At 41.7% G+C, this 26,141-nt stretch overlaps 2 protein-coding genes and 1 non-coding gene across 5 annotated transcripts in view; 2 read left to right on the forward strand and 1 right to left on the reverse strand.

Annotated features, from left to right (window-relative positions):
• On the reverse strand, positions 1,361-24,437 carry WBP4 (WW domain binding protein 4). Of its 3 annotated transcripts, none has more exons than XM_018056809.1 (10): positions 24,090-24,437; positions 23,117-23,189; positions 20,646-20,708; positions 20,435-20,558; positions 18,301-18,468; positions 17,041-17,087; positions 16,508-16,583; positions 14,504-14,709; positions 10,128-10,345; positions 1,361-2,920 (listed from the first exon to the last, which is right to left on the reverse strand). In XM_018056809.1, coding segments are annotated over exons 1-10 (1,188 nt in total). In that variant the 5' UTR covers positions 24,092-24,437; the 3' UTR covers positions 1,361-2,709. The 3 variants fall into 3 exon arrangements, with proteins under 3 accessions (XP_017912298.1, XP_017912299.1, XP_017912301.1); XM_018056810.1 differs by lacking the exon at positions 24,090-24,437 and adding an exon at positions 22,858-22,959; XM_018056812.1 differs by lacking the exons at positions 23,117-23,189; positions 24,090-24,437 and adding an exon at positions 21,920-22,813.
• Positions 24,501-26,141, forward strand: part of ELF1 (E74 like ETS transcription factor 1) — a 115,862-nt gene continuing 114,221 nt past the window's right edge. Inside the window, exon 1 of the mRNA XM_018056807.1 lies at positions 24,501-24,899. The gene's annotated coding sequence lies outside the window, so the exon portion shown is untranslated. The remainder of the gene's footprint in view (positions 24,900-26,141) is intronic.
• Positions 24,930-25,001, forward strand: TRNAE-UUC. The gene has a single exon. It is a non-coding gene; the product is annotated as a tRNA-Glu (tRNA).

The raw sequence follows: 26,141 nt of genomic DNA on the forward strand, positions 1-26,141 counted from the left end.
ACTAATTTGAAAAGATCCTGATGCTGGGAAAGATTGAAGGAGAAGGGGACGAAAGAGGATGAGATGGTTGGATGGCATCACCAACTCAGTGGACATGAGTTTGGGTAAACTCTGGGAGTTGCTGATGGACAGGGAGGGCTGGTATGCTGCAGTCCATGAGGTGGCAAAGAGTTGGACATGACTGAACAACTGAACTGAACTTTGATTAGTTTTTTACTCCTTAACAATTTGGGGGACTTTCCTGGTCATCCAGGCTTCCCTTGTGGCTCAGTTGGTAAAGAATCCGCCTGCAATGTAGGAGACCTGGGTTCGATCCCTGGGTTGGGAAGATCCCCTGGAGAAGGGAAAGGCCTTCTGGCCTGGAAAATTTCATGGACTAAGTCCATGGGGTCACAAAAAGTTGGACACAACTGAGCAACTTTCACCTTCACCTTCCCTGGTCATGCAATGGTTAAGATTCTGTTGCCAGTGCAGGGGACCTGGGTTCGATCCCTCGTTGGGGAACTAAGATCCCACGTGCCACAACTACAGAGCCTGTATACTGCAACTCCTCAGCTCACTCTAGAGCTCAAGCACCACCACTAGAGAAGCCTGCGTGCTGAGATGGATCCAGGTGTCCTAAGGATTATCCACATGTACCCACAGTGTTAAAAAGCTTAGGGGGAAAACACCCACAGCGGCAATAGGGGAAGAGGTCATAGATTATTGGGGCTTTTTAAAAAAAAACACTTACTTCTCTGTTTATATATATATATATATATATATGTACATATAATAAAAATACATTGATTTTGTAATCTACATATATATATACACACACACACACACACACACACACAAGGGCTTCCCAGGTGGTGCAGTGATAGAGAATCCACCCGCCAGCACAGAAGACACAGGAGATGTGGGTCAGGACAGTCTCCTGGAGAAGGGCATGGCAACCCAGTCCGGTATCCTTGCCTGGAGAATCCCATGGGCAGAGTAGCCTGGTGGGCTACTGTCCATGGGGTCACAGGGTTGGACATGACTGAGCTTCTGCATATGCATATATATAGAAAAGTATATGCAAAATAAGGTAATAGAAAGGTAATGGAAGAAAAGGTATCAAATATTTAACTTCTGCAAAAATCCAGGAAGTTAAAGCTGGTATATTTTCTACTTATTCTTTCAAAGCAAATAGAAAAGTATTATTTTTCATGATTTGATTTACTAAAATTGTTGTGTTTGTCAAGTCTTTCCTGAGCAAATCCTTAAAACTAGTCTCTGTTTAAAGCAAACTGACCTTTAAACTTGGGAATATTGTCGTCTTGCAAAGGTAAAGGAGATAATGCATCAAAGAGAAACACTTCACAGAATAAGGTGTGGTTTTGAAAATGTCTTTAAATTTGCATATTTTATATAAGCCAAATATGTGTGTAAAACATAGCAGTATTCCATTTATGGTCTTATTAGCTTTTCCAATTGAGGAAAGCCTAGTACCAAAACGCACTGCTTATTAGCTAGATGACAAATGGGCTTCCAGAATGTACTTCTCCATAATGCTATACATTCGTGAAATACTCAAATAAGTACACTAAACAAATACAAGTCTCCAAATACTCTCTCACCAACGCTAAGTTGACACTGATCAGTATTAGAAGAAAAAATAAAAACTATTTAATTGACTTTCATAAAAGTTTTTAATAAGCTATAATTTTCTTACATGTACACTAGTAACCTTAAAAAGACAAATATTTACTGCCAAATGTTAACTACTGTACAACTTATAAAAAATATAATCTTAAGAATTTGGAATAATAAAGGGAAGGTACCTATTTCAAATGGATTAAATAAGAAAGTTCCACTTTTCAAGAAATTTAACCAGGAAATGGGAAATTTCCAATCTGTCTGAAGAAACACTAAAACTTTTCACCGAAGTCAGAGACCTTACTATTTTTGTTCACGACTTCATCTACGGAGTTTTAAATAAACCCTAAAAAATATTTTCCAGTACATATAAGGCCGGTGCACAGAGTGCATGACTGGGGAAAAAGATTGTTTGAATGAGAATTTGTGAAGAACCGTTACACCCCCAGTTCCTAGCACAGTGCCTGGCTGAAGGTGAAAATGCCGATGCAATGACTATTGCTTTGCACTGAACCAGGCAGATACGCTTATCTTCCTTTGGTCCGATTTTCATTCCCTATTAACCACTACCTGAGCTACAGTCCTGGTTCTTGGTCCTTGACCTTAAGTTGAAAAAAGTAAGCAAGATATGCATATACTTTCTACATCAGCCTTTCTGACAGGATCCTCAAAACTGAATCATCATGGACTACGAATCTTCTCTTTTGTGGTATAATTCTTATTTCTTGGATAATATCAGTGTGCAAAGGTAATTCATTTTCAGTGCAGTACAAGTATGTTCATAAGAGGAAGAATGGAATAAACGTTTTAAATAACAGATACATAGCATCTTATATTATGACATAATTACCAGTTTTTGGACACTGAAGATAATACACTGTATTATAATGCAATGTGGTAGGCTTCCATTTTAGGAACAAAAATCAATTTCACATGAAAAAGATTTATTTTAAATTCACATAAAATACATTCAGAGTAAGTCTAAATTTTTATCACTTAAATAATGTAAAACAAACACAAAGGAGCTTTTAAAGATGTACAGTCTCCATTATGTCCAAAAAGCACACATTAAGTGCTTTCTTATAATTACTGATCATCACCTCGTTGCCTTAAATTTCTAGACTTTCCATTTTCAATTCTTCTCTTTTTGAAGACTGGGGCCACTCCATCTGCCACGACTCCAAGAGAAGTGACTGTTTTTTCTTTAAAAACCAGTTGGGGTTCCCCAGCAGCATCAGCCTCCGAAGTTGACACATATTCATTTTCAGTGCTTGGAAGCTCCAAATCTACCTCCTCACTGGAACAGAAAGAAAAAAATAAAACCACTATTTGACAGTGTAAAACAAACTTTTACATAATATGAGTCCACCAAAACCTCACGGTCATCTTTCTAATGATAATACTGGAAATTAGAAGCTGGTCATTTTGGAGAAGGTGATTATTTTAAAATACTGATTTTATAATATTACTTAAGATACTGAGCATCCATATAGGTGGACATACAAGGAAAAATCCCTTCTATTCTTTTGTTCCTATTGGATATATCATTGAAGGAAACACTTGTACTTATATATGAGAATATATATAAATGAACAGTGTCTATGAAAAGGGATTTTGCTATGGACTGAGAAGGATTCTGAAGGCTTTCACAGCACACGACGAAAACCATGGAATCTCAATGTCCTGGTGTAGTAGGACTACCTACTTGGCTGTTATAAATAATCAGATGACTAGTCCAGAGATCAGTACCCGATTAGTATGAGCCTATCACAGTCTCTACCCTTGACATAGTCAACTGGTCTGCGAAAGAGCATTAAGTCACACCACAGCCATTCGTTCCAGCCATGAGCTTTTTGAACATGGACCAGGAAGACCATTATATTTACGTCTCTAGTGGCTAAGCATATAAAACTTGTTGGGGACCATACGTTCTCCTACTCAGAGAAAGGAGTTCTATAGCGATACGAGAATAAGGCCAGCAAAGAAAAGCAGGATGGGAGACGGAGAATCCTGCCAATGTCTCAGGCCTGGTTCCAGCTATCTGTGAGGCCCAGCCCAATTCCTACCTCTCCTGTGGCTTGTAGGGAGAACCTTTCTGGGAATTTTTGAGATAATAACCTTCTTCCTTTCTTTTTTTCTTGTGAGGATGTTAGTTCCCCAACCAGGGGTTGAACCCAGGCTCCCTGCAGTGGAATTTCAGAATCTTTAACCACTGGACTGCCAGGAAGTTCCATTAACCTCTTCTTAAAATTTAAAGTAACTCAAGTTTTTCACTTGAAACCAAAAGATCACCTGGTCAGCATGAAAGGAAGAGTGATGACAGGAGAGAAAAAGGAATAAAAAGGCAAAGGGATGATTTAAATGTTAGAAGTCTCAGATATCAAGAACTGAGAACTCCCCATCTAGGAACAGTGAGGGTTAGTAAAGACCACACCCCTCCAATCTCAGAAGAACCCGTGTAACATAGTCATTCATCTTGATCCCAGGGGCCAGGAGCAGTCTGAAAGGTAACGGCAGATCTAGAGTAGTAGTTGTCCTTTTTCCTTTCGGACACACCACATGGCATGCGGGGTCCTTTGTTCCTTGACCAGGAACTGAACTGGCATCCCCAACCTTGGAAGCACGGAGGCTTACCGCTGGACTGTTAGGCAAGTTCCTCGAGTAGTAGTTATTCTAACAGGAGCGTCCATACTGAATGTATACTGTAAACCAGACTATGCACCAGGCACCTGGAGTAAAAATACTCTGTTCTGGCTTTTCTAGTGTCTTTTTTAGTACTAGAACGCCTTAAATTTTCTTTTTTTCCCCCTTTTGGAAACGACCTCTTTCTTCTCTGAATTTTGAGCTTAATTCAGCTCATGTCCAGTCAGAATTCACAGTGGTTAGCTCAGGAAAGGGAACTGGGTATCTGATGAAAGCTAAACAGGGCCACTTTGGGAACTGGTAAAGCAGCACTACTTTATCACTGGAATCTTTGTCAGTATGAGATAAGATGAAAGCTTTGCTACCAACTGGGGAGATCCTGCCTGAGAAAGGCAGGCAAGTCAGAGGAAAGCGGAGACAAAAGTCAGAGACCTTCACAGTGATTTCTCATCAACTATGGCTCTTGATAACTGCAGACACATGATTTTTATGTGTTTGCTTAGAATTTAAATTTAATATATGCTCTTCCATTCAATTATCTTAAAAGTACATGTGAACAAGTTTGTTTCCCTCTCACATAGACTGTGCAGAGAGGTCCATGGTGACAGTATTGAGAGATCTTTTCATGGTCCATTCTATATACACATAGATAAACTCACAGCCTTAAAAGAGATCTCTAAGCACTGTAATAATTTTAAAAACTGAAATAGTTAGGAAGCTTGCTAGGACTGCAAAAAACAACATAAAAGAAAATATATAAATACAAAGAATGTAAGAACAAAGAAAATTTCAAATCTGTAATGCAGAGTTCAAAACTAGAAAAAGCAAAACTAAAAACTAATACAAACGTGAGGAAGAAGCTATCTCAATAGATCCTGATGTTACATAACATTTCCTCAAAATCTGATGAGGGGATGCAGGAAACAGGCGTGCTTTTACTGGAATAGGTCTTCAATCTGATTTGTTCTGAATACAGATGCCTTCCAAACTTTTCTTTACTGTATTAAACATATACGACAAATGCAACTTTTGTTGGCTTTTTCCTGCTGCGCTACTTTCCCTTAGATTGCCAATAACGGTGCTTTCCAAGGTTAGCAGCCCCTGAAGTTGATGGGGTATTCATTCTTGGCTTTTCATTATTTTTACAGAGGCGGAGGCTGAGCCTTAGAGAGAAGTTAAATAACTTGGTCAACCAAACCATTACGGCAGTAATATTACCTGGATTAAAACCCAGGCCAGGGACTTCCCTGGCAGTCCAGTGGCTAAGACTCTGTGTTCCCAATGCAGGGGGCCCTGGCTCAATCCTTGGTTGGGGAACTGGACCCCAAGTGCTGCAACTAAGAATTCATATGCTTCATTAATTTGCATGCCACAACTAAAGATCTTGCAAGCCACAATGAAGACCTGGCACAGCCAAAGAAATAAATAAAAACAAACAAACAAAAAACCTAGGCCCGTGTTATCTAAAACCTATATTCCTTCCCCTAGACCCCTCTGCTTCCAGGTGAAACCAAAATATTCCATTAGCTAAGCAGAGAAAGATTTGAGAAATGAAGGGTTTGATGGCTGGACAAATGAATCTCTATCCAAGGAAGTCTATGACAGACTCACTTATTTCACAATCTTGGTGTTTTGTGTTATATTTTGATAAAGTGATCAAATCATAGTATTACTTCCTAACTAAGATTATGAGAGAGAGAAAGAATGAGTCTGTTTCTGAAATCATGGTCCTAGGAAATTCCTAAGTGGAAGCTAACAGAAGTGTCAATGAAGTAGGGAATAAACCCTTGTGACATAATCAGAGGAAAAGATGTTTGAAAGAAAGGTAAGAGACTATAAATAAAATATATTACAGAGAATATACCTCCCTTTCAAATAACTTCAAAAATAATTACGTAAGCACTTCCTCAAAACCACAGTCATTTCCAAATTAAAAATGCAAACACTGTAAAGGTTATAGTATCTGAACACAATGTAATAAAGGTGAAAAAACAAACCAACCTACATACGAGTTTGAAAAATAAGTCCTTTTGGAAAACCACCAAGTCAAAAAAGTAAGCAAACACATGATATTAAACTATTACAAATACAATGAAATCAAGAAAGCATCTTTCAAAGTTTATGTGATATACGGACAGAATTATACTAAGACACAATATAGCTTTAATCAGTTTCAGTAAGAACTAAGAACAGACCCCTTCCTCACCCCCTGTCAACAGTCTTAAGTGTTCAACTGAATAAAGAACAAACACAAAGAAACTTAAGAGGAGTCAGAGGAAGAAAATTAAGAGGTAGAAATGAAGCAGCAGAAAAATCCATTAATAAATGGATATGTAATTCAATAGACAATTAAAAATAAGAGCTGATTCAATAAGGAAAAACATTTAAAAAACCTAGTCTCCATCCCCACAAAATGATCAACTATTAGACAGCTATCCATGAAGAAAAACTGCTTGAGTCCATTTAGGAAACTTACGCAACATAATGGGATGAAACACCATGAGAATAATTGCAAAAGAAGAGAAGAAAGACAACCTCCCTTTGTTTGCATCATCCCATTCCCCAGGCCGACAATGCTCAGAGACAAGAGGAAACCTTCCAGCTGGAAAGAGCTCCCCTCACCAAGAAAAGATGAGAGGGGTAAGCCCAGCTGATGCAGTCTTTTGGGCCACGTCCTGCTTAGGTTTCACCCCACCCACAGTGGCGAAGCTGGGACCTACAGAGATGGATAGGAAAAGAGAAAAAAACCCCGGGACTACAGAGAGCAGACAAGGAGTGGCAGTGGCCTGTGCTGTGGACAAACAAGCCGCTTCTGCTGCTGCAGAGAGAGCCAAGAGACCTCACAGCTGCTGTGGACGCCCCAGATTTCAGCAGGTACCTCGGTGCACAGCTATTCGTGCTTGCTGATGCCAGCTGCCTCCATCCCTTCGCCCTCCTCACTGCAGTCAGCTCAGGGTGCTGTGTAAGATGGCAGCCTGGACTGCCCTCCCACGGCTGACGCCACGGCCGCTGGCACGCTTGGGGTGAGCTCCTCCAGCGGTGTGCTTGCATGCTGCTGCCCTGCCACCCATCACCAGCCTCCACTGCCCAGAGGGGAGCAATGCGCACGGGAGATGATGCCAACAGTCCGGGTCTCTGCAGTTGCTGGCTTGTGGGCCTGAATCAGGTCCTGTCTTCTGTCACTGGCCTGCACAGCCCTGCTCCTCAGGAGCCAGTCCCTGCGCCAGCACACTGGCATTCCCCCAGCCTGACCCCAGACGCCGTCCTCCACCACAGTGCGCATACTCGGGCAGGCTGTGCAGCCACGAGGAAGCACCCCAATAGCCAGGGTCCCTGAAGCTGCCGGGGAACCTGTAGCTGACCCTGGCCCTTGCTGCCTGCCTGCCCACTACACCCACAAGCATCTCAGGTGGCCCTGCAGCTGAGTCTCTGAACCCGGCCAGAGCCAGACACCGCCACTGCCTGTCCCAGCCTCTGGCTGCTGAACCTGGAAGCGCTCCTGAAGGCCCCAACAGCCCCTGGGGAAGCCCTGTAGTGTCTGCTGAGGACCACACAGCCGTGGGATCCTAGTGCCCGGAGCTAAAGTGGTGGCACACCCCCTGGATCCAGGGCTGCCACGTGCCCCTGTGTTTGGTGCCCTGAACCACTAGACAAATCCCATGGACAGAGGAGCCTGGCGGACTGCAGTCCATGGAGCCCCAGAGTCAGACATGACTGAGTGACTGAGCTCACAGACACCTATTATGTGCCCGTCACTGTTTTTAGTCCTGGGGTTGCAAACATGAGGCTTACAGACAAAAGCTGGATAGAAAATCCTACAAAACGCCATGAGTAAAAACAGTAAAAGGGAACAATAGTTTTTTGATGAAAATATGAAATACTGAAAACAATATTATTGCCATAATTTATTCATAGTATTTATATAGATTCTATACTTGTTGAACGCTTGCAAATGACTAACTTGGAAAAAACAGGGAGACTACTTAATAAAATTTGGAAAAAAAATACAGGGATAAACCATGAGATATCAATATGCATCATATAAAAGGATATATTAAATCACAGTAATTAAATCTTTATGGTGCTGTCACAAAGACAGATGGATTAATGGAACAATAGGTAGTCAGAGGCAAATTGGTAAATTTAAGAGTTAAACACAGATTAAAAAAAGGCCACTTAAAAATGGGGAAGAATGAAAAAAAAAAGGGCGGGGGGAAGAATGGTACTGGCAGAATTGGTTTGCCAGGGAAGGTAAAAAATTATTTTAGAATCTTATCTCATACAATGTATCAAAATTATTAAAGATGGATTAAATAATTACACAAAAAAGAAGTAAGGCCATACAAATCAGGAGGAAATATAAGTATAAACTTGACTTTTAGATGAAAATGGGTAATAGCAATAAAACCGATCACAAAGGAAAAGAAAAGAAATCAGACTAGTTAAATATTACAAAATCCGACACATCTAAAACCATTATAAGCACAGTCAAAAGTCAAACTACACGTTCTTCTACTAATAAATGGTTAGCTTCTGCACTACACAGAAATCTTATCCAAGTAAGGAAAGACTAATACCTTAACAGAAAAATTTGCAAAGCATATGAACAGATAATTCACAGAAGAGTAAATACAAAACACTAATAAATACAGGCATATGAAAAAAAGTTTCAACCTCACCAGTAAATCTACTTAGGAAGTCAGACACAATCCATCACCTGTTAAACTGGTTGACGTTAAGAAGAATGGCTTCTCAGTAAACTTATCACAGGGAAAACGAAATACTCAAATTTTAAGAAATCTCAACTTTAAAGTATAGGTGATGTTGGTATAAGAAGACCATTCTCCTATTGTAAATCACTTACGAGCCCAAGTAACTAATGCAGTCTATTATTTCTGCAACTTCAATATACACAGTCAATATACTTTGGTCCCTGGCACTATGCAGCATTAAATACATATTTCCTAATGTTTCATTAAATAACATAAAGAAAACCTGAATATTTGCTAAAGACACTTTAATAGTTCAGGTATATCCTGTATGCTACCACTAAGGAATCATTTCTCATTAGCACTGCATATAAAGTTGTCTGAAACTTGCGTTCCTCCACCTTGTGAAAATATGACTTTTTCATCACAGTACAGTCTAACAATGAATAATTTCACTATAAAAGATTCCACAGCACTAGTGTTTTGGAGAAAAACTGTTTAATTCATATACTTGTTTCCCACTCAGATATTTTTTAAGCATTTAAGAAACGCCAGTGTGTGAAAGTGTGGGTGACGTTTTCCTTTCATTGTGTAAATGATCCAAAGACAATAAGTGATATGAACACATAAGCTAATCATGTAAACCAGGTAACATTTCTACCATGACCTTGTTTAGCTGATAAAACTGCTCTGCTTTATGAATAAAAACTTAAAACCTTGGGTGAAGTGTCATAAGCCATTTTCAATACATTAACAAAACAAGGGCTGTTTTCTTGCCTTTAGATAGATTCCATGAGGCATGTACTAGATATGCAGACATTTGCTTCTCTCATAGAATAACCATGGTGAGAGTGAAAATACTCACATGTATATGGCATGTTAGTGTGGTCAACAGAAACGTCTTGTCTTTGTAAGAATGAAAGCAATGCTTAGTTTTACTTTAAAAAATAAACATTAGTTTACATTTTAAAATATTTAATTAGAGAAAATAAAACCACTCTAGAAATAAAAGAAATGAGCTACACTTTTTAATGAGCACCGTATTCCTGAAATTAAGTACTACAATTTACAGAAGTACTGAGACATAAAATACTTACAATAATATGGGACAGGATTAACTTATAATTGTTGGATTAAGTTTCAGGTACTTACTGGGACTCAACTTCTGGTTTAATTTCCTGCCATTCTCCATATGGGTTTGGCTTTTTATGAGCTTTGGGTTTTTCTTCATTTGAACCTGATGAATTCTTCCCTTGGGTATTTTTTTCTTTGGGTTTTTCTTCACTTGGACCTGATGAATTCTTCCCTTGGGTATTTTTTTCTTTCTGTGTTTCTGGTTCAGTTCTTTTATTACTATTTTTATTTTTTTCCTAGAATGTCAAAGTCAAGAAATATTAGTAACAAACCTCAAAGAAAACTGCCAGGGCCAAAAATTTCTTTAATATAGTCTTGCTGCTGCTGCTGCTAAGTCGCTTCAGTTGTGTCCAACTCTGTGCGACCCCATAGATGGCAGCCCACCAGGCTCCCCCGTCCCTGGGATTCTCCAGGCAAGAATACTGGAGTGGGTTGCCATTTCCTTCTCCAATGCATGAAAGTGAAAAGTGAAAGTGAAGTCGCTCAGTCGTGTCCGACTCTTAGCGACCCCACAGTCTTGTTACTGATCTATAAATAATAATACATTAACGCAATAGTTCAAATTTGCACATAACACAACAAATGTACACGAAAGGACTTCTTTAATGCTTGATTAGGTTTTTCATTATGTCTAAAATGCTAACATACCATGGCCAAGGCTGTTAAAATACACCATGACCCCTCTACCTGTTTCACACTTAAGAGACAAGCACAGGCCCTATTTATCCTCTCTTCTCCACTTTACTGCTTTCTCTCCTTCCTCACATGTCCAACAGTGACCTTCCTTTATACTGCGCCCCTTCTGAATTTAATGCCATGTCACTGGGCCCTTCTATACCCATTACCTACGAGAAGAACTTCTGGTGGCTCAGATGGTAAAGAATCTGCTGGCAATGCAGGAGACTCAGGTTTGATCCCTGGGTTGGGAAGATTCCCCTGGAGAAGGGAATGGCTACTCACTCCAGCATTCGTGCCTGGAGAATTCCATGGTCAGAAGAGGCTGGTTGGCTATAGTCCGTGGGGTTGCAAAAAGTCGGGCACGACTGAACAGCTAACACTCAGCCAATCAGAGTTAACGGAAATCCATTTGCACGTTGAGGACACTGCCAGAAATTTACTGGCCTATACAACTGGTAATGACATGAAATTAGGGAAAGACACATCCCTGAAGGAGAAGCAGCTTCTGCAGAGCCCCTGGGGAGAGCTGGTGCTTTTACGGCACCTCCTTCAACTGGGATAACAAAGCCCTGTGGCTTGGTTTAGCCTCTCTGCAAACTGTACTACCACGGGTGGCAGTCCTGGGACTGTTCTGTTTGCAATTCTTGGAATGGATGCTAATGCATTCTCTTACGCTGCTGCTATCACAGAACCAGGACACAGCATCAGCTTTCTCTAGCAATCATGACTGCTTCCAGACCATGTCATTTTTAAAATGAAACATTTTTACTGAGAACGTTTTACTAAACGCCTCCTCTGAGACCTGTACCACCTTCTATGCGGTTGTCCTCCATCCTTGGTGATCTAACAACTTCTGGCCACTGCTCCATGGACATGGCGACAGTGGCAACTCAGGCACCGTGTGCTCTCTACTCAAGCTCTCGTGGTCATCCTTGAGCTTAAAAATTCCCGACCCTCAGTTTTGTGATGCACAAAACCATTGACTTTGGCCTTCACTATATTTTAGTAACCTAGTAAGGTTTTTCCTCACATGTAGCACCTGCGGCATAGGTAGTATTCAAGTATTAAATCCTCACATTTATGTTCCTGTTAATTTGAATTAGGTCATCACTCAGAAATGCCCCACTTGTGAAATCTTTTTTTCTTTTTTGCTGAATAACATTTCCTTCAAAAATATGCTTTATTCATGATTTTCCTACATTTGATTTTAAAATTCAACAATAATTTGTGAAATCTTCCAAGTCCAACACAATGTTACTCTGTTGGCTTTCTGGCTCCCTTGCTTCTACGATACTTCCTGTTCAACCTTGCTGCTATCTCTGTTACCTTAATTTCCTGTGCTCTGAGTCTGCTGGTCTCATCTAGACTTCATATTCTTCATTACCAGGCCCCAGCCCACAGAGAATCACTTCACAGACATTCCTTTGCTAGCTCCCTTAAATATCTTTGTCCCTATGCCTGTCTATTGTAAAAGATCTAAAAATCTCCAACCCAGGTCTATCCAACCATTGGTCTGTCAAGTGTTACCAGAAAACGAATCACACAACATACAAACTGATGAGCCTTCAGAATTTATGGTATCCAATTTCAGCAGAGACTAACACCGCTAAGTAACATGCCTCCAGTTATTTCTTCTCCTGGTCCCTTTAGTGATTATTCAAAATTTCAGCTCCACAGGGCTGAATTAATCACTGTATATTCACATCATGGAATACTATTCACCCCTTATTTCAGTGGATGAAGACTTAATGACATTCTCTGTGACAGATTAAATTGCAAAGTGATAATAAAACCTTATTACAGTATGACTCCATATTTTGCTTAAAGCAATGATCAAATCTGAATATAGAAATATTATAGACCAGTAACACCAAGGTGTTTACTGATTTCTCTGGCAAGTGGCCGGATACTTTGAAATATTTTGTTTGCTTGGAGTTAATAATATCTGTCCCAAATTGGATGCTGGGTTACCTAAATTGAACTACAAACACTGAGATAGATGTTACACAAAAAGCGTTGCTGCTGCTCTTCTACAAACTGGATACGTTCTTCACCCTAAGTTCCACCAAGATTTATGGGGTGGGTAGAGAAGCTGCGGGCAAAGACAAGACCCTAGGGAAGGCCGCAAGTGCCCTCTCTCCAGCATCCTGGATATTCATTCACCTCTCAGGCCAGTACTCAACCGTGGATCAATGATACGTATCTTGTCCACTTTGGCATCCAGGCTCCTGATTGTTCCTAGAAAGGTCCCAAAAGCAGGAGGACGAGCACTACTACCGTGTGTGAGCGTGCTCAGTGGTGTCTGAGACCCCATGGACTGCAGCCCGCCAGGCTCCTCTGTCCATGGGATTTCCCAGGCAAGAGTATTGGAGTGGGTAGCCATGCCCTGCTCCAAGGGATCTTCCCAACCCAGGGATCAAACCCAAGTCTCTTGCATCTCCTGCATCCATTGGCAGGTGGATTCTTTACGTGCTGCGCTATCGGGGAAGTCCAGCAATACTATTAACACTATTAAAATGTCGGTTTTACTTTCCCACCATGGCTGGACACTCAGCAGCACCGCCTGTCAATCCTCCTTCTTGGTCATTTCCTCTCCCACCCTGGCTCAGGGATTATTTGAGTCTGTTAATGTTGTCAAGCTCCCCAAAGTTCCTCTCAGCAAACAATCTTGATTTCTTTACAGACGAGTAAGCTGAGGCTAAAAGGCATGACTTCTTTCCTGAAAGCAACTGATCTACAGTCAAACCTTATAGAAAATGAAAGCCCTACCTTCCTACAGAGAATGAGTAACCTATTCACTTACCCTTGTTGGTATTCTTTTGGAGTTCCTCTTAAGGAAAACGTCGCCACTACAGATCTCTCACAATTAAGAGTCAGTGTGTAGCCACCATCCTATCATTTAATTTCTGCTTTTCATTTCATCTCCCAACCACATACACACTGTGCACCACTTTTCATCCTCTTGTAATCTGAGTTTCACCTCCTGAAACTCTGGTCTAACCACTAAAAGGGTATCAAGGACTCCCTGTCTGCAAAATTCAAAGGACGTTTTTCTCTTTTCTAGACCAAGTCAGTCCTTGATGCTCTCTACTCCAGGGCTTCCCCAGGGGCTCAGCGCTAAGGAATCCGCCTGCAACTCAGGAGCCGCAGGTCCAGTTCCTGGGTTACCTGAACTGAACTACTGAACCACTCTAGTTTTCTCCCCTGGAGAATCCCATGGACAGAGGAGCCTGGCGGGCTACAGTCCATAGGGTCACAAAGAGTCGGAGACAACTAAAGCGACTTGGCATGCATGCTTCTGGGATATTGGATTCTTCTGCTTCTCTGCACACCTTTCTAATCATTCTTTCCTCATTCTGCTTTGTGGGCTTCTCTCTCACTTACACTTATATATTTAATGTTTCCCAAAGTAATTTTTCTAGGTTACTTCATCTGTTCTAAGACTTAAATTACTACTAGTATTTTGATGATACTCAAGTTAACATTTCTACACTTAAGACCTTCATCCGTGCATGTTCAGACAGCTCTCTGGATGTTACAGAGGCGTCTCAAACTAAGGAGGTCTAAAAATCAATTTACTATCTTGCCGCTATCATTTATCCAGGTGCCAAAAGTCATGCATATCTTGGTTTTACTTCCACCTTCTACCAGAAAGCTGAAGAGTCTATAAATCTTTTTATAAATTAACAAACTGTTGTAAAGAACCGAGAACCTACCTTAAACTTTATTATTAGCTTCTGTGTTTCTGTTGGGATCTCTTCTTTTTTTTTCTCCTTTTCTGCTTCTTGTTCGCCATCAGACTCACCATGTGAATCTGATGATTTGGACTCTTCTAGGGTGCCAAGTGACTTTTCATTGACTTTACTAGAAGGCAGATCACCGGAGTGTGGAATGAAATCATCAGGTTTTTCCCATCTGGATTCTATTCAACACATTTTAACAGTCATCTTATTTAGTTACCAACTCTATTTAAAAGTAATTTCCAATATAATGTTTCCTATCACTTACAAGATATTATTAAGCGACAACACTGCATCTGTTTCACACTATCACTTGATCAAGAAGATAATAAGCATTCTCAAAGATCTTGCTATTAGCTTTCAGAAATTAAATTCAAGCAATCTGGGTTCACTAGATGTATCCACTATAGCCCCAATGGAAAGAGACCCAAAAACTGGGTAGTACATTCTGAGGACTCAAAATTTAACCACCACCAATTTCAGGAAATGTGGTAATGGACACACAGGAGATTTTCTGAAATTTATTTATCAGAAATTTTCCCTGGGATCTTTACAAAGTGAAATAATATGGCAAGGATCTGAATAAATAAAATTTGTCATTTTATCGTTAAGAAGAGAAAAACCCCTCAGTTGAACTATACTGCCACCCAGTGGCTTCTTGGACTTTTAGTAAAATGACAGCAGCTCTAATTATCTTGCAGTTATTCTCTATTTTCAGTTTAATAAAAGTGATGCTAAAATTCATTGTTCAACTGGGAAAGTTTTCAGAGTAAAAGGGGCTGTATTAATAACCACATTGGTCCAGTCCCTTATTAACTGCAGGGAACTTTCTAACACTAATGAAAAACGTTACTTTTCCTTGCCTCTATTTCACACAAGTAACAAAAGAGCTTTCATGAAAAATTTGTTAAGCATCTAATATGTACTAGGCACTGTTTGGGGAACCTTACAGACACATGACTATCATGACCTCACAGAGTATACCATCGACTCTACTTAAAAGCAACTGTAGGTTCAGTGACTTGCCCACAATCACAGAGCTGGTAAGGGAAGAAGGTGAGCGCTGAGCTCACTCAGATCTTACCCCTGAGTTATAAGTTATTTTATGTCTATACAGATTTAGTGTATCAGGTTTACTGAGAGAGAACCACTGTCATCACTGGGCAGACTGGGTATCTACTTGGAGATGAAAAGGGCCTTTTCCTCCTAAAAGACTTAATGCTATGTAGCAATCCTTGCGTAGCAGGAATCAAAAAACAACAACCAAAACCATCTCAGGGTTACACCAATACTATAGCTATTTTGGTAAATTTAATTGCAGAAGAAATCAACTATAATTACTGTGAAGACTAGTTTTATGAAATTAAATTAGATAAAATCTTAATTTGAAAAACTTAGATAATAATTAGGTAATAATAATTACACATTTTCTAAATATTTATGTAACTGAAAATTATTAAAGTAAAAGTGAAAATTAGACAGACTTCACCGCTGCTAAAGTAGCTTCAGTTTTGTTTTTGGAAAAAGGAGAGGGCAAGATGAATGAGGTGATCTTCCAAAGTAATGACTGTATTTCTAAAATAATCATGATAAAACCAATCATAGTGGAAAAAGTAAAAATGAGTTTAGAAGTAAAATTTGTGAATGCAGTGTTACTTGAGAATAACAATGTACAGCTCAGTATATTATAGAAACCTCTTTGCTCTTCCACTGTATTAATGCTTTTAAATTATAAAAAATAATACATTGGAGAAGGAAATGGCAACCCACTCCAGTGTTCTTGCCTAGAGAACCCTGTGGGCAGAGGAGCCTGGTGGGCTGCTGTCCATAGGGTCGCACGGAGTTGGACACCACTGAAGTGACTTAGCAGCAGCAGCAGCATACTAAAATTCTCAAGTTCAGACAATTCACCAGCAGGCTAATGAGCAGTATTAGGCACAATTTTAGACAGTTTAAAAGATCATCCAAAGTACTACTTACCCCCCGTTTCTGTATTATAATAATAGGTATAGCCATCTTCACTTAGCCCTTCTATCCACACAGTCTTCCCTGTTGCCTAATGGGAGGGAAAAAACCCAACATAAATTGAAGATGTGGTTATATACTAGATAACTAAGACAGTCAGCCAACCTTTCCTTTCCTATGGAAACCTGGGAATTGGTACTGATCATGGCCAGGAAGCTGGTTTGTGTTAGTCATGAGCCACCTTTCATGAATGGAATATCTCACTTCTGAACACCTGGACAGTTCTTTGCAGACTGACTGGGATATGTAAATGGCAACTGACTGCAAATCAACTAGTAACATTCACCCTGCATAGACTTACGGTAGACAAGACTTTTCAACTTCCATCCACCCTTTTAACAAAAGGATTATAGAAAGAAAGGAGCAAAGTGCCTGGGGGGATTGGGAGGCTTATCTGTAAGTAAATCCGATGAACTAAACCCAACAAAAATCCCAAAGGACAATCACTTTAAAGAACAAAGAAAATACTATTAATGTGCTTCAGTTACCTTTTTTAAGTTTCCTTGAAATCCTTCAGGTTTCTCCCACTGAGATGCTTAAAGCAAAATATACTGTATTTGTGAAATCTTTCCAAAATAATTTGGCAAATATTTATAATATATTCAACATGAATACTATGTGTCTGTAGTTTAAAACATAATTCAAAAATAAAAGAAACAACATACACCCTAGTAGTATTGTGTAGCATACATGTGAATGCTATGTAACCAAGAAGGGAGGACAGAATGAAGGATAAGAAGTTACTGGTGCTTCCACAAGAAGTATTAGAGCCAGGTAAAGACTTCTTAGAATTCAGGTTTGATAAATTTTGAAGGCATGAGAAGGCCTTCTGACATCTTGGGGCAGGGGAGAGTGAAAGATGGAATGAATGACTCAAGACAGAAATGAAATACGCAGGAATTAAAAACAAGCATTGCTAAGAGAAACAGTATATGAAGTAGGATGGTGAACAAAGGCAGCAAGGAATAGGCTGCAGAAAGGGGAAAATGTAATTAATAAGTAATTACTACGTAAATTTAAGACAATATTTAGGTGAAGTCGCTCAGTCCTGTCCGACTCTTTGCGACCCCGTGGACTGTAACCTACTAGGCTTCTCCGTCCATGGGTTTCTCCAGGCAAGAATACTGGAGTGGATTGCCATTTCCTTCTCCAAAGACAATATTTAGCATATAATTATTTATGGTTCACTGCTGAACTACAACATGCACTTCACTGACAGCTCAGTGAAAACTCTCAAGAGATTATTACTGTTTCTGCGTAGTCAAAAATTGACTGTGACTAGAGATCTTAATAATTCCCACAATATTGGTAGCCCAAGGTTTTTTTCCTCATTAACTCTCTAGTCTCATTTCCTACCTTCCCAACCATTCTTAACTTTTCTTCTACCCATTCCTTGAATATATGTACCCACCCTTTCTATTTCTTGTTCTCTACTTTCTCCATGTGATTCATATACCCCTAAAAGTTAAAATATTTACAAAGTTTTAGCGAGAAAATACAAAGCTACATAATTTATTTATATTTATAGTGTATAAGGAACCCACTATTAAGTCTTTAGTGATGACCTTGAATCACCATGAAAAGGGTACATTTTTAAAGGGCACATAGTTGTTTTTTTTTAACCACTGTGGCAAAAATGCAAAGTTTAGTCTCTCACTGTTAAAGTGCTCTGATAATGACTGAAGTTCTAACACAAAATAAAACTGTCAGTTATCATTTTCTACTGTCGTTACGCCTAAATGACGCACCTCCTGTGATAAGATCATAATAGTAATGGTGACCCTCCGAGGTTATGCCTTCTACCCATCTGCCCTTTGAAGGGTCTTTTTTCTTTTTCTTCTTTTCTTTCTGCTGATTTGATGCAGAGGTGGGTGAGACCGTGCTGGTTACTGGTGACATGCTTGGCTCTGAGATCTCTAGAGAAAGATGAAGGAAGGGTAAAGTAGCTGATGTCAAGTTTTCCTTTCTGGTTTAATAATTTTATTTCAATCAAAAGCTTGACAAGGTTCCTTTAGGAACCAGAAACATTACTACAAAGCCTATTTGGAAAATGAAACATGCAAGAATATAAGACTATCCAGGAGAAAATCCCAAAATATATATATAAGACAGACAAAACGATAAATCTTTATAACAAATACGACAGAGAGTTAATATTCCTAACAAAGATCCCTTACAAATCTAACTTTCTAACTCAAAAATGAGCAAAAAGTCAAAGGTAACTCAGAGAATTAACATTATCTTCACTAATAATCAAGGAAATGCAAATACATACAATTGTTTTTGCATTAGATCAACAATGAAACCAAACCCACTGTTAGTCAGTCTTATCCATCAGGTATTTACACGGGTGTAAAAAATAGGCAGTTTTTATGGCTTTGCTTTTTTCCAAAGGAATAGTTATTTCTAACATCAGTTAATAAAATAATTTTATTTCTAGAAAAGTGTAAATCAGCCCAACATTTGTGACGACAGCTTGATTTCATCGATCAATTTATAAAACATTTGCACTGCAAATCTGCAATCTCACTTCTTGAAATTAAGCCTACAGATATAAATTGTGACAACATGCCTGCATAAGGGCGCTCACTGAAATAGTCTTTCTAACTGCGAAAAACTTTAAGAATCCTAAATATTAATCAGGAAGAGACTAATTACATAAACTATGGCATTTTAATACACACATATATATACACATACACACATATACAATTCAGCCACCAGAAAGGACTCTGCCATTTGCAACAACACGGACGAACCCTGAACACATTATGCTAAGTGAAATAAGCCGGAAACAGAAAGACAAATACCGTTATCACTTATATGTGGGACCTAGAAAAGTCAAACTTGTAAAAAACAGAGCAAACAGGAGTAGTTACCAGGGGATGGGGGGTAGAGGGATAAGACTAACGCTGTTTCAGAGTACAGATTTGCAGTAAGTAGTAAATAACCCAGAAATCTACTGCACAGTTTGAATACAGACAATAATATCATAGATATGTAATATGATAAATACTGCTATAATGCAATCACATTACAATAAATCTATCATGCTGCTGCTGCTGCTAAGTCGCTTCAGTCATGTCCAACTCTGTGCGACCCCATAGACGGCAGCCCACCAGGCTCCGCCGTCCTTGGGATTCTCCAGGCAAGAACACTGGAGTGGGGTGCCACTGCCTTCTCCAATACATGAAAGAGAAAAGTGAAAGTGAAGTCGCTCAGTCCTGTCTGACTCTGTGCGACCCCATGGACTGCAGCCCACCAGGCTCCTCCGTCCATGGATTTTCCAGCCAAGAGTACTGGAGTGGGATGCCACTGCCTTCTCCCATCTATCATGCTACCATACTGTGAACCTTAAATTTACATAATGTGTCTAACAGTCAATAAAAAAATTAAAAAGTAAAAAAAAAAAAAAACAAACCAAAATGACTTTCTAGTAGTAAAGTCAATTATCTGTCCACAAAAGTTTAATTCACTATAGTTCAACTACATAAATAAACATGATTCATAGTTTTGATGGTATGGATAAAGTGAACTGGGGTTATAAGGCAAGGCCTACTTTTTAAATGAATAGATCCATTTAGCCAAAAAATTAGGATCCATGAAAGCTCAAGTGTCTCTGAAATGAACTACTGGCCTAAGAGCAAGGGCTAGGTAACCCCTAGTGTAATACAGCTGTCGTGAACGGAGGTATTGAAAGATGAAGCTTCAAAAGCAAAATGAAAAGTGCATGAGCAGAAGTCCCACAGTCTAAATAGGGATGTGATACACAGGCAAAGCACTAAGAGTATACCGAGTGTATAACTTCTCTATGGAAACAGTAAGAGCTCACTTAGCACGACCTGTGATGTTACTTTTAAAACATGCTGGCTGCTTTTTTACCTGACTCTAAGCCAAGCCTTTTCAAATCCTCCTGGTATGCTTTCAGGGCAGCTGCCTCCATTGCAGCAAACTCCTTTGATGCCTTTTCTTCTTCCTTTGCCTTATCCAGGCTTTTCTGTTTAATCTGTAAGACACATATAAAAGTGAATGCTAGATAGAGGGCTGATATTTACAGAGAAAAACTGGCAAAGAAAGAAACAAACTAGATTACCTCACTGATCCTCTTCGCCACATTTTCTTTATGATTCTTTCCTCTTTCATGAAATTCAATGCTCTTGAAGGTTAAAAAAAAAGAGAATACAAAGGAAAACTACACATCATAATGTTCACAGCAAAGTAACACTAAATAGGGAAATGGAACATAACAAAATTGAAGTACAGCTGGCAGAAAAGATAAAATTAATGTTCATGCAAACTGGCCCTTTTAATCAAATGATGCTAAGGAACTAAACCACATTATTTATTATTATGCCCTCTGACAAGGTTTCCTTTGGTGCTTAAAATAAACTATGACGACCATATTAATAGAGAAGTATACAAGGTACCCTCGATGACTAATCTACTGAATATGACTGTAATGAGGGCTAGAGCAAGACACGAAGCCCAAACGGGAGTGGAAAAAAAAAACAAACTTCACACTTCAAGAAACACCTCTTGGGGCTTCCCTGGTGGCTCAGTGGTGAAAAGCCTGCCTGCCAATGCAGGAGATGCGGGTTTGGGAAGATCCCACACGCTGAGGAGCAACTAAGTCAGTGCACCACCACTACTGAGCCTGTGCTCCGTAACAAGAGAAGACACTGCAATGAGAAGTCCACGCGTGACGACGAGAGAAAGTCGGAGTGTAGCAACAAAGACCCAGCAAAGCCAAAAAGAAATAAACTAAATTAAAAAAACAAAGAAAAACACCCGTCAACATAAAATGTCACAACCGATGAGTCTAGAATTTGTACTGCTCTATTTGCCACATTATGCTAAAAAAAAAAGAATCAACAATGATTCTCAACTTCTCCAAATTGAGAGAAAAGCAGGCATTAAAAAATGCCTTCCAAATTGTAAACAAATACTATCATACAATGTGGTAATGATATAAAACGTAAAACTCCTATGCGCGGCAAGCTAAAATTAGGATGCTGTAATAGAGAACAAAGGAGCTCCTTATACACTGATGATAAAAGAGCATCAAGATATGCTATCCAATTAAAAAAAATAAAACAACTGTGGTGCACGACAGTGTAAACAGCATGCTACCTTCTATGCACACTGGAATCTACAGAAACATTTAGATACAAATATGGAAGCACAGACAAGAATGTGAAAACAGGGGTAACCTATGAGGAATGATGGTAACTGGATGGATGGGGACTGAGCTGAGGAGTGAATATCATTACCTATTTAACAGCAAGAATGCTCTCTAAATTTCAAATGTGCTGTATGAAATAAGAAATTTCTGGGTAACTTTGCAAAGTCCTGTCAATCAATTCTTACCTAATGCACTTGCTGAGTTACTCTAAAGTACTGCTGTGAATTCCTCTTTAAAGTGTGACTTCGTAAAGCAAATATTCATCCTCTATTTTTCATATCTTGGTTTCCTAAAGTTGATTTTACTATACAGAGAATATTAAAGGCCCAATCAAAAATAAATTGTTTCTAGTTAAAGGTTAAATCAATGTGTATTAGCCATTCAAGGAAATGAAGAAAGACACTCCTAGAAAGAATTATTTTCTCTAGATAACTCAAAAACTTAACTGAATTGCTTGCATACTTCCAAGGAAGAGAGGCTATCGTGATTTGCATAGCTTTTAAAACTTGTGACTTTTTTTTTTTTTTGGTAAGGATGGGCAAAATCAAACAAGATAGTCAAGAACTTTAGCAACTATTCAAGAAGAAATAAAGACAAAACTGAAAAATATACTCAAACTCTTTTCAGATAATAATAAATAAACGTCTACCAAAGAAACATAACATTGTTACAGATGGTGTTACTATTATTTTACCCATCCACCTCTACCAAGTAATACGGATACAAATATACATCTAAAAAATACCCTATCATTTATCTACTACATACATAGTACAAAAACATGCATGAGATGGGGTGAAAAAAAAAATCAATAGTGTCTTTCCTTTTATGTCTTAAAAGGTGAATTTGGACTAAATGATATACTAACAATGTGCTTAAAGTTTGTTGTTTTCATATTCCATGACAAAGATAATGATGTCTTTCAAATTTAAGCATTTAGAAATATAAAGCTCTACATTAAATATTTAACTACCTAGAGAGCAGAAATATACAAGAAAAACTACAATAACGTTTCTTTTTACAGTTAAGGACTTTCTGCTTTTACTTTTCTTTGTATACAACAATATTACAAACAGCACCGTCATAACCTAGGTGTTTCATAAACATGAATGTGATTACCCACTCAATGTCCAGTTCCTGAATGTGACTGAAGGGCCAGAGAGAAATAATTTGGCTTAGTAGATAATCAAATTTGGGCTGATGATAAAGAAGGCTCACAACTTTCCTACAAGGAATGAAAACACAACAGAAATTGTTCGATGTTTTGAAAAATCAAGAGCAACGCATATGAAAGTACTTTGTAAGCTCTCAGTTGAGATCAACAAAGAACATCTCGCATGAACACAGTTATCAGGAGACTCTTAACAGAGGAATCATCATACAGGCCTATTGTCCGCGATCCAACACTTGCAGTAATCACAGAATTTCTTGGGTTGTGACTTCCAGTAGTCTGCCCTGGAAAAGAAAAAACAAGTTTATTTAGAACCTAAAAAGGTAATTTTTGCGTGATTTCCATCTTCAACTTGCAATCCGACATGCAAGCTTCACAATCTTGTTACACACAGCATCCTGCTTTATTATTTAGCCGATTGAAAGCAGTCAACTGAAATTGTTGCCACTAGAGTAGAAAAGTCTGCACCGTATTTAAAACTCCCTTCAACAAAATAGCTTTAAAAAATGTATCATTTGTTATTGTCATCAGTATTAAGAAATAAGGAACATGCTGGAGAAGATCATCCATTCCTTTCTGGCATTTTTGGAGGTGAGGTTACCGTAATGGAGACTTGAAGAAACTCAAAAAGTTCACGTGAAATCGTTATTTCCACTCAAAGAACTAAACATAAGACGCTTCTGGTGGGAGACTGTGGATCCTCCGAGACTATCAGTTAATAGTTTGTTCTTGAGCCTCAAGGATCTCTCAGCAGGCAAGACCAAAAATTAAAGTCATAAGCTAACCAGGGCTGGCCGCTTCTAGCAGGCGGAGGCGGCAGCGGTGGCCGCAGTCCAACCCTCCGGTTTCACAACACCCCACGGTTCAAGCGCCGCCAGAACGAGGATGCTCGCGGCCCCCGACGGTGGAGGCGGCGGCAGCCCTCTGTCGCTCCACGGCGGCCGTCCTACCTGCAGGGGCCGCCAGGCTCCCTGCCAGAGCCCGCGCGTCCCCATCCCGGGACGGGAGAACCGGCCGCGCCGGTCCGCAGCCGGCCCCGAGCGAGTTAAGGGCGCTTCCGTCACGCCCCTGGCCGAGGGCGCGCGGGGGGAGAGGGGCGGTGGCGGAGGGAGAGACCCGGCGGGAGAAGGGCCGCCCGGAGAAACAAGACCTCGTTGTTTGAGAGCCTGAGAAACCCGACTCACATGACTGGTCCAGGCGCTCCGCGGGCCGCCCCCGGCCCCGGCCGAGGCTCGCGTTCTCCGCGCGGGGACAACCAGGCCCCAGCTCACCACGAGGCCCACCGCAGCCTCGGAGCGCGGACGCCTCCCGCCGTCCCCGGGGCCCGCGTTCCGCCGCTCCCAACTACGGGTGCCCCGGCGACCCAATCCGCGTTCGCGCTCGCCTCCCCTGCGCTCCTCCTCGAGGGGCGGGCCTCCGGCTCCCCGAGAGGTGGGGTCGTTATAAGGGGCTGAGGTCGCCGACCAGGGGCGAGAGCGCGACGGGACTTGGGGGCACGCTCGAGTCTCGCGTCTCCGCGTCAGCTCGCCTTCTCTCTCTCTTTTCCCCTCCCGAGATCCAGAACCTCCACCTCCTTCTAGGCTCGCTGGCTCGGGGCCCGAGGAGCTCGCGCGCCGCCTCCGCCCCGAACGCAAACAGCTGTTCCCAGAGACGTCGCCGCCCTCAACTTTGCCAACTGGTCCCCACGCACTTTGACCGGCGGAGCAGCCCGGACCCGTAGGCTGGGGAGCGGGCCGTTGGCGGAGTTTAAAAAAAAAAAAAGAAAGAAAGGTGAAACAGCTGGTTTTGGGGCCGAGAGTCGCTGGGCTTGGCCTCAGAACTTTTCCTCAGGCGGCGGAGCGACCCCGCCCCACCGCTGGGACGCCCGCGCGCTCCTGCCAGGCGCGCTCCCGGGCTCGCGAGCGCGTGGGGAGCTGGGGAGCAGGCGGCGGCGGCCCCGAGGCGGCGGCGGCTGCGGGTGGTGGAGCTGGGGCGGCGGCGTTCGCTCTTGTCAGGTGAGTCACCGCGGAGCTCCTCACAGCACTTCCCATATGGTCTAGCGGTTAGGATTCCTGGTTTTCACCCAGGCGGCCCGGGTTCGACTCCCGGTATGGGAACGTGGTAACACTTTTCAGAAACTGACAGGCGAAACCGACTTGTTTTATTTCCAGTGGCTCTGGCTCTTTTTTTTTCTTGCCCCCCCCTCCCCCGCCCCATCCAGGTGATTTTGGTGGAGAACGCGCCCTGGAGCCCTGCGGTGAGATCTGGGCTGCCTGAGTGCGGAGCCGGGCGGGCGGGAGGAGCGGGTGCGCTCAGGCTGCCGCTGCTCGCGCGGGAGGCCGGCGGGGCAGAGGCGCGGGGCGCGGGGTTTCGCTTCTCCCGGGGCCGTCCTCCCGCCGCTGCGGGCCCGGGCCGTCGCCTCCCCAAAGCTCGGGAGGCGATGATTAACCCCGGCCTCGCCTTATCGGCCCCCAGCGCCCCCGGCAGGCACACACCCTCGCCTCGGACGGTCCCGTGCGACGCGGGGCGTGTTCGCCCGCGCCCGGCTCGGAGCCCCGAGTCATCGCGCCCGGGGTCTTCACTAGAAACACCCCGCCCGCCCCCCGGACCCCCGACACAAAGCAGCCCCCGGGCGGGGTGCGGGCCGGGGACCCCCGACGGCCCGGGCGCGCTCTCCCGACCGCGCCGCTGCCGCCCGCCCGGCGCGGGTCCCCCCGGGGCGCCCGAGCCCCGCGCCGAGGGCACCCCGGCTTGACATGTGGGGCGCCGGCCGCCGTTCACAGAAAGCACCCCAGACTCGGGAGCCGCAGACCTGAGTGCTTTGGCTCGGGAAGGGCGAGGGCATCCGTCCGGTTCTCCGCGCCCCGCTCCGCGCCCAACACACACGCGCGCGCGCGCGCGTTCTGCAGAAGAAAAATAACCATTGGGATGAGATGTCTTTCAAGAAGAAATGTGACTTCTCCAAAGGGTCTATAACGTTTTGAGCGCCGCGGCTAGCAAATCCTGGCGTGGTGGTGGGGCTCGGAAGAGAGAAAATTGGCCGGAGCCTGGGGAGGGGATGTTATAACAAAGTTTCACTGTATTTTTAAATATAGAAGCCCTGTGTTTATTACAAAGAAGGGGCAGCTGTGTCAGCAGCATGTGAGTTGTAAATGAAACAAAAGCATTATCTTAAATGCAAGCTGAAATGAGAAAATGGGGTGAGCTATATAATGTTTAGCCTATTGGGCCTCTGGGAACAAATGAAGCGGGAAGAA

The sequence above is a fragment of the Capra hircus genome, chromosome 12 (genome assembly GCF_001704415.2).
Source record: "Capra hircus breed San Clemente chromosome 12, ASM170441v1, whole genome shotgun sequence".
In the NCBI taxonomy this organism is placed as follows: Eukaryota; Metazoa; Chordata; class Mammalia; order Artiodactyla; family Bovidae; genus Capra; species Capra hircus.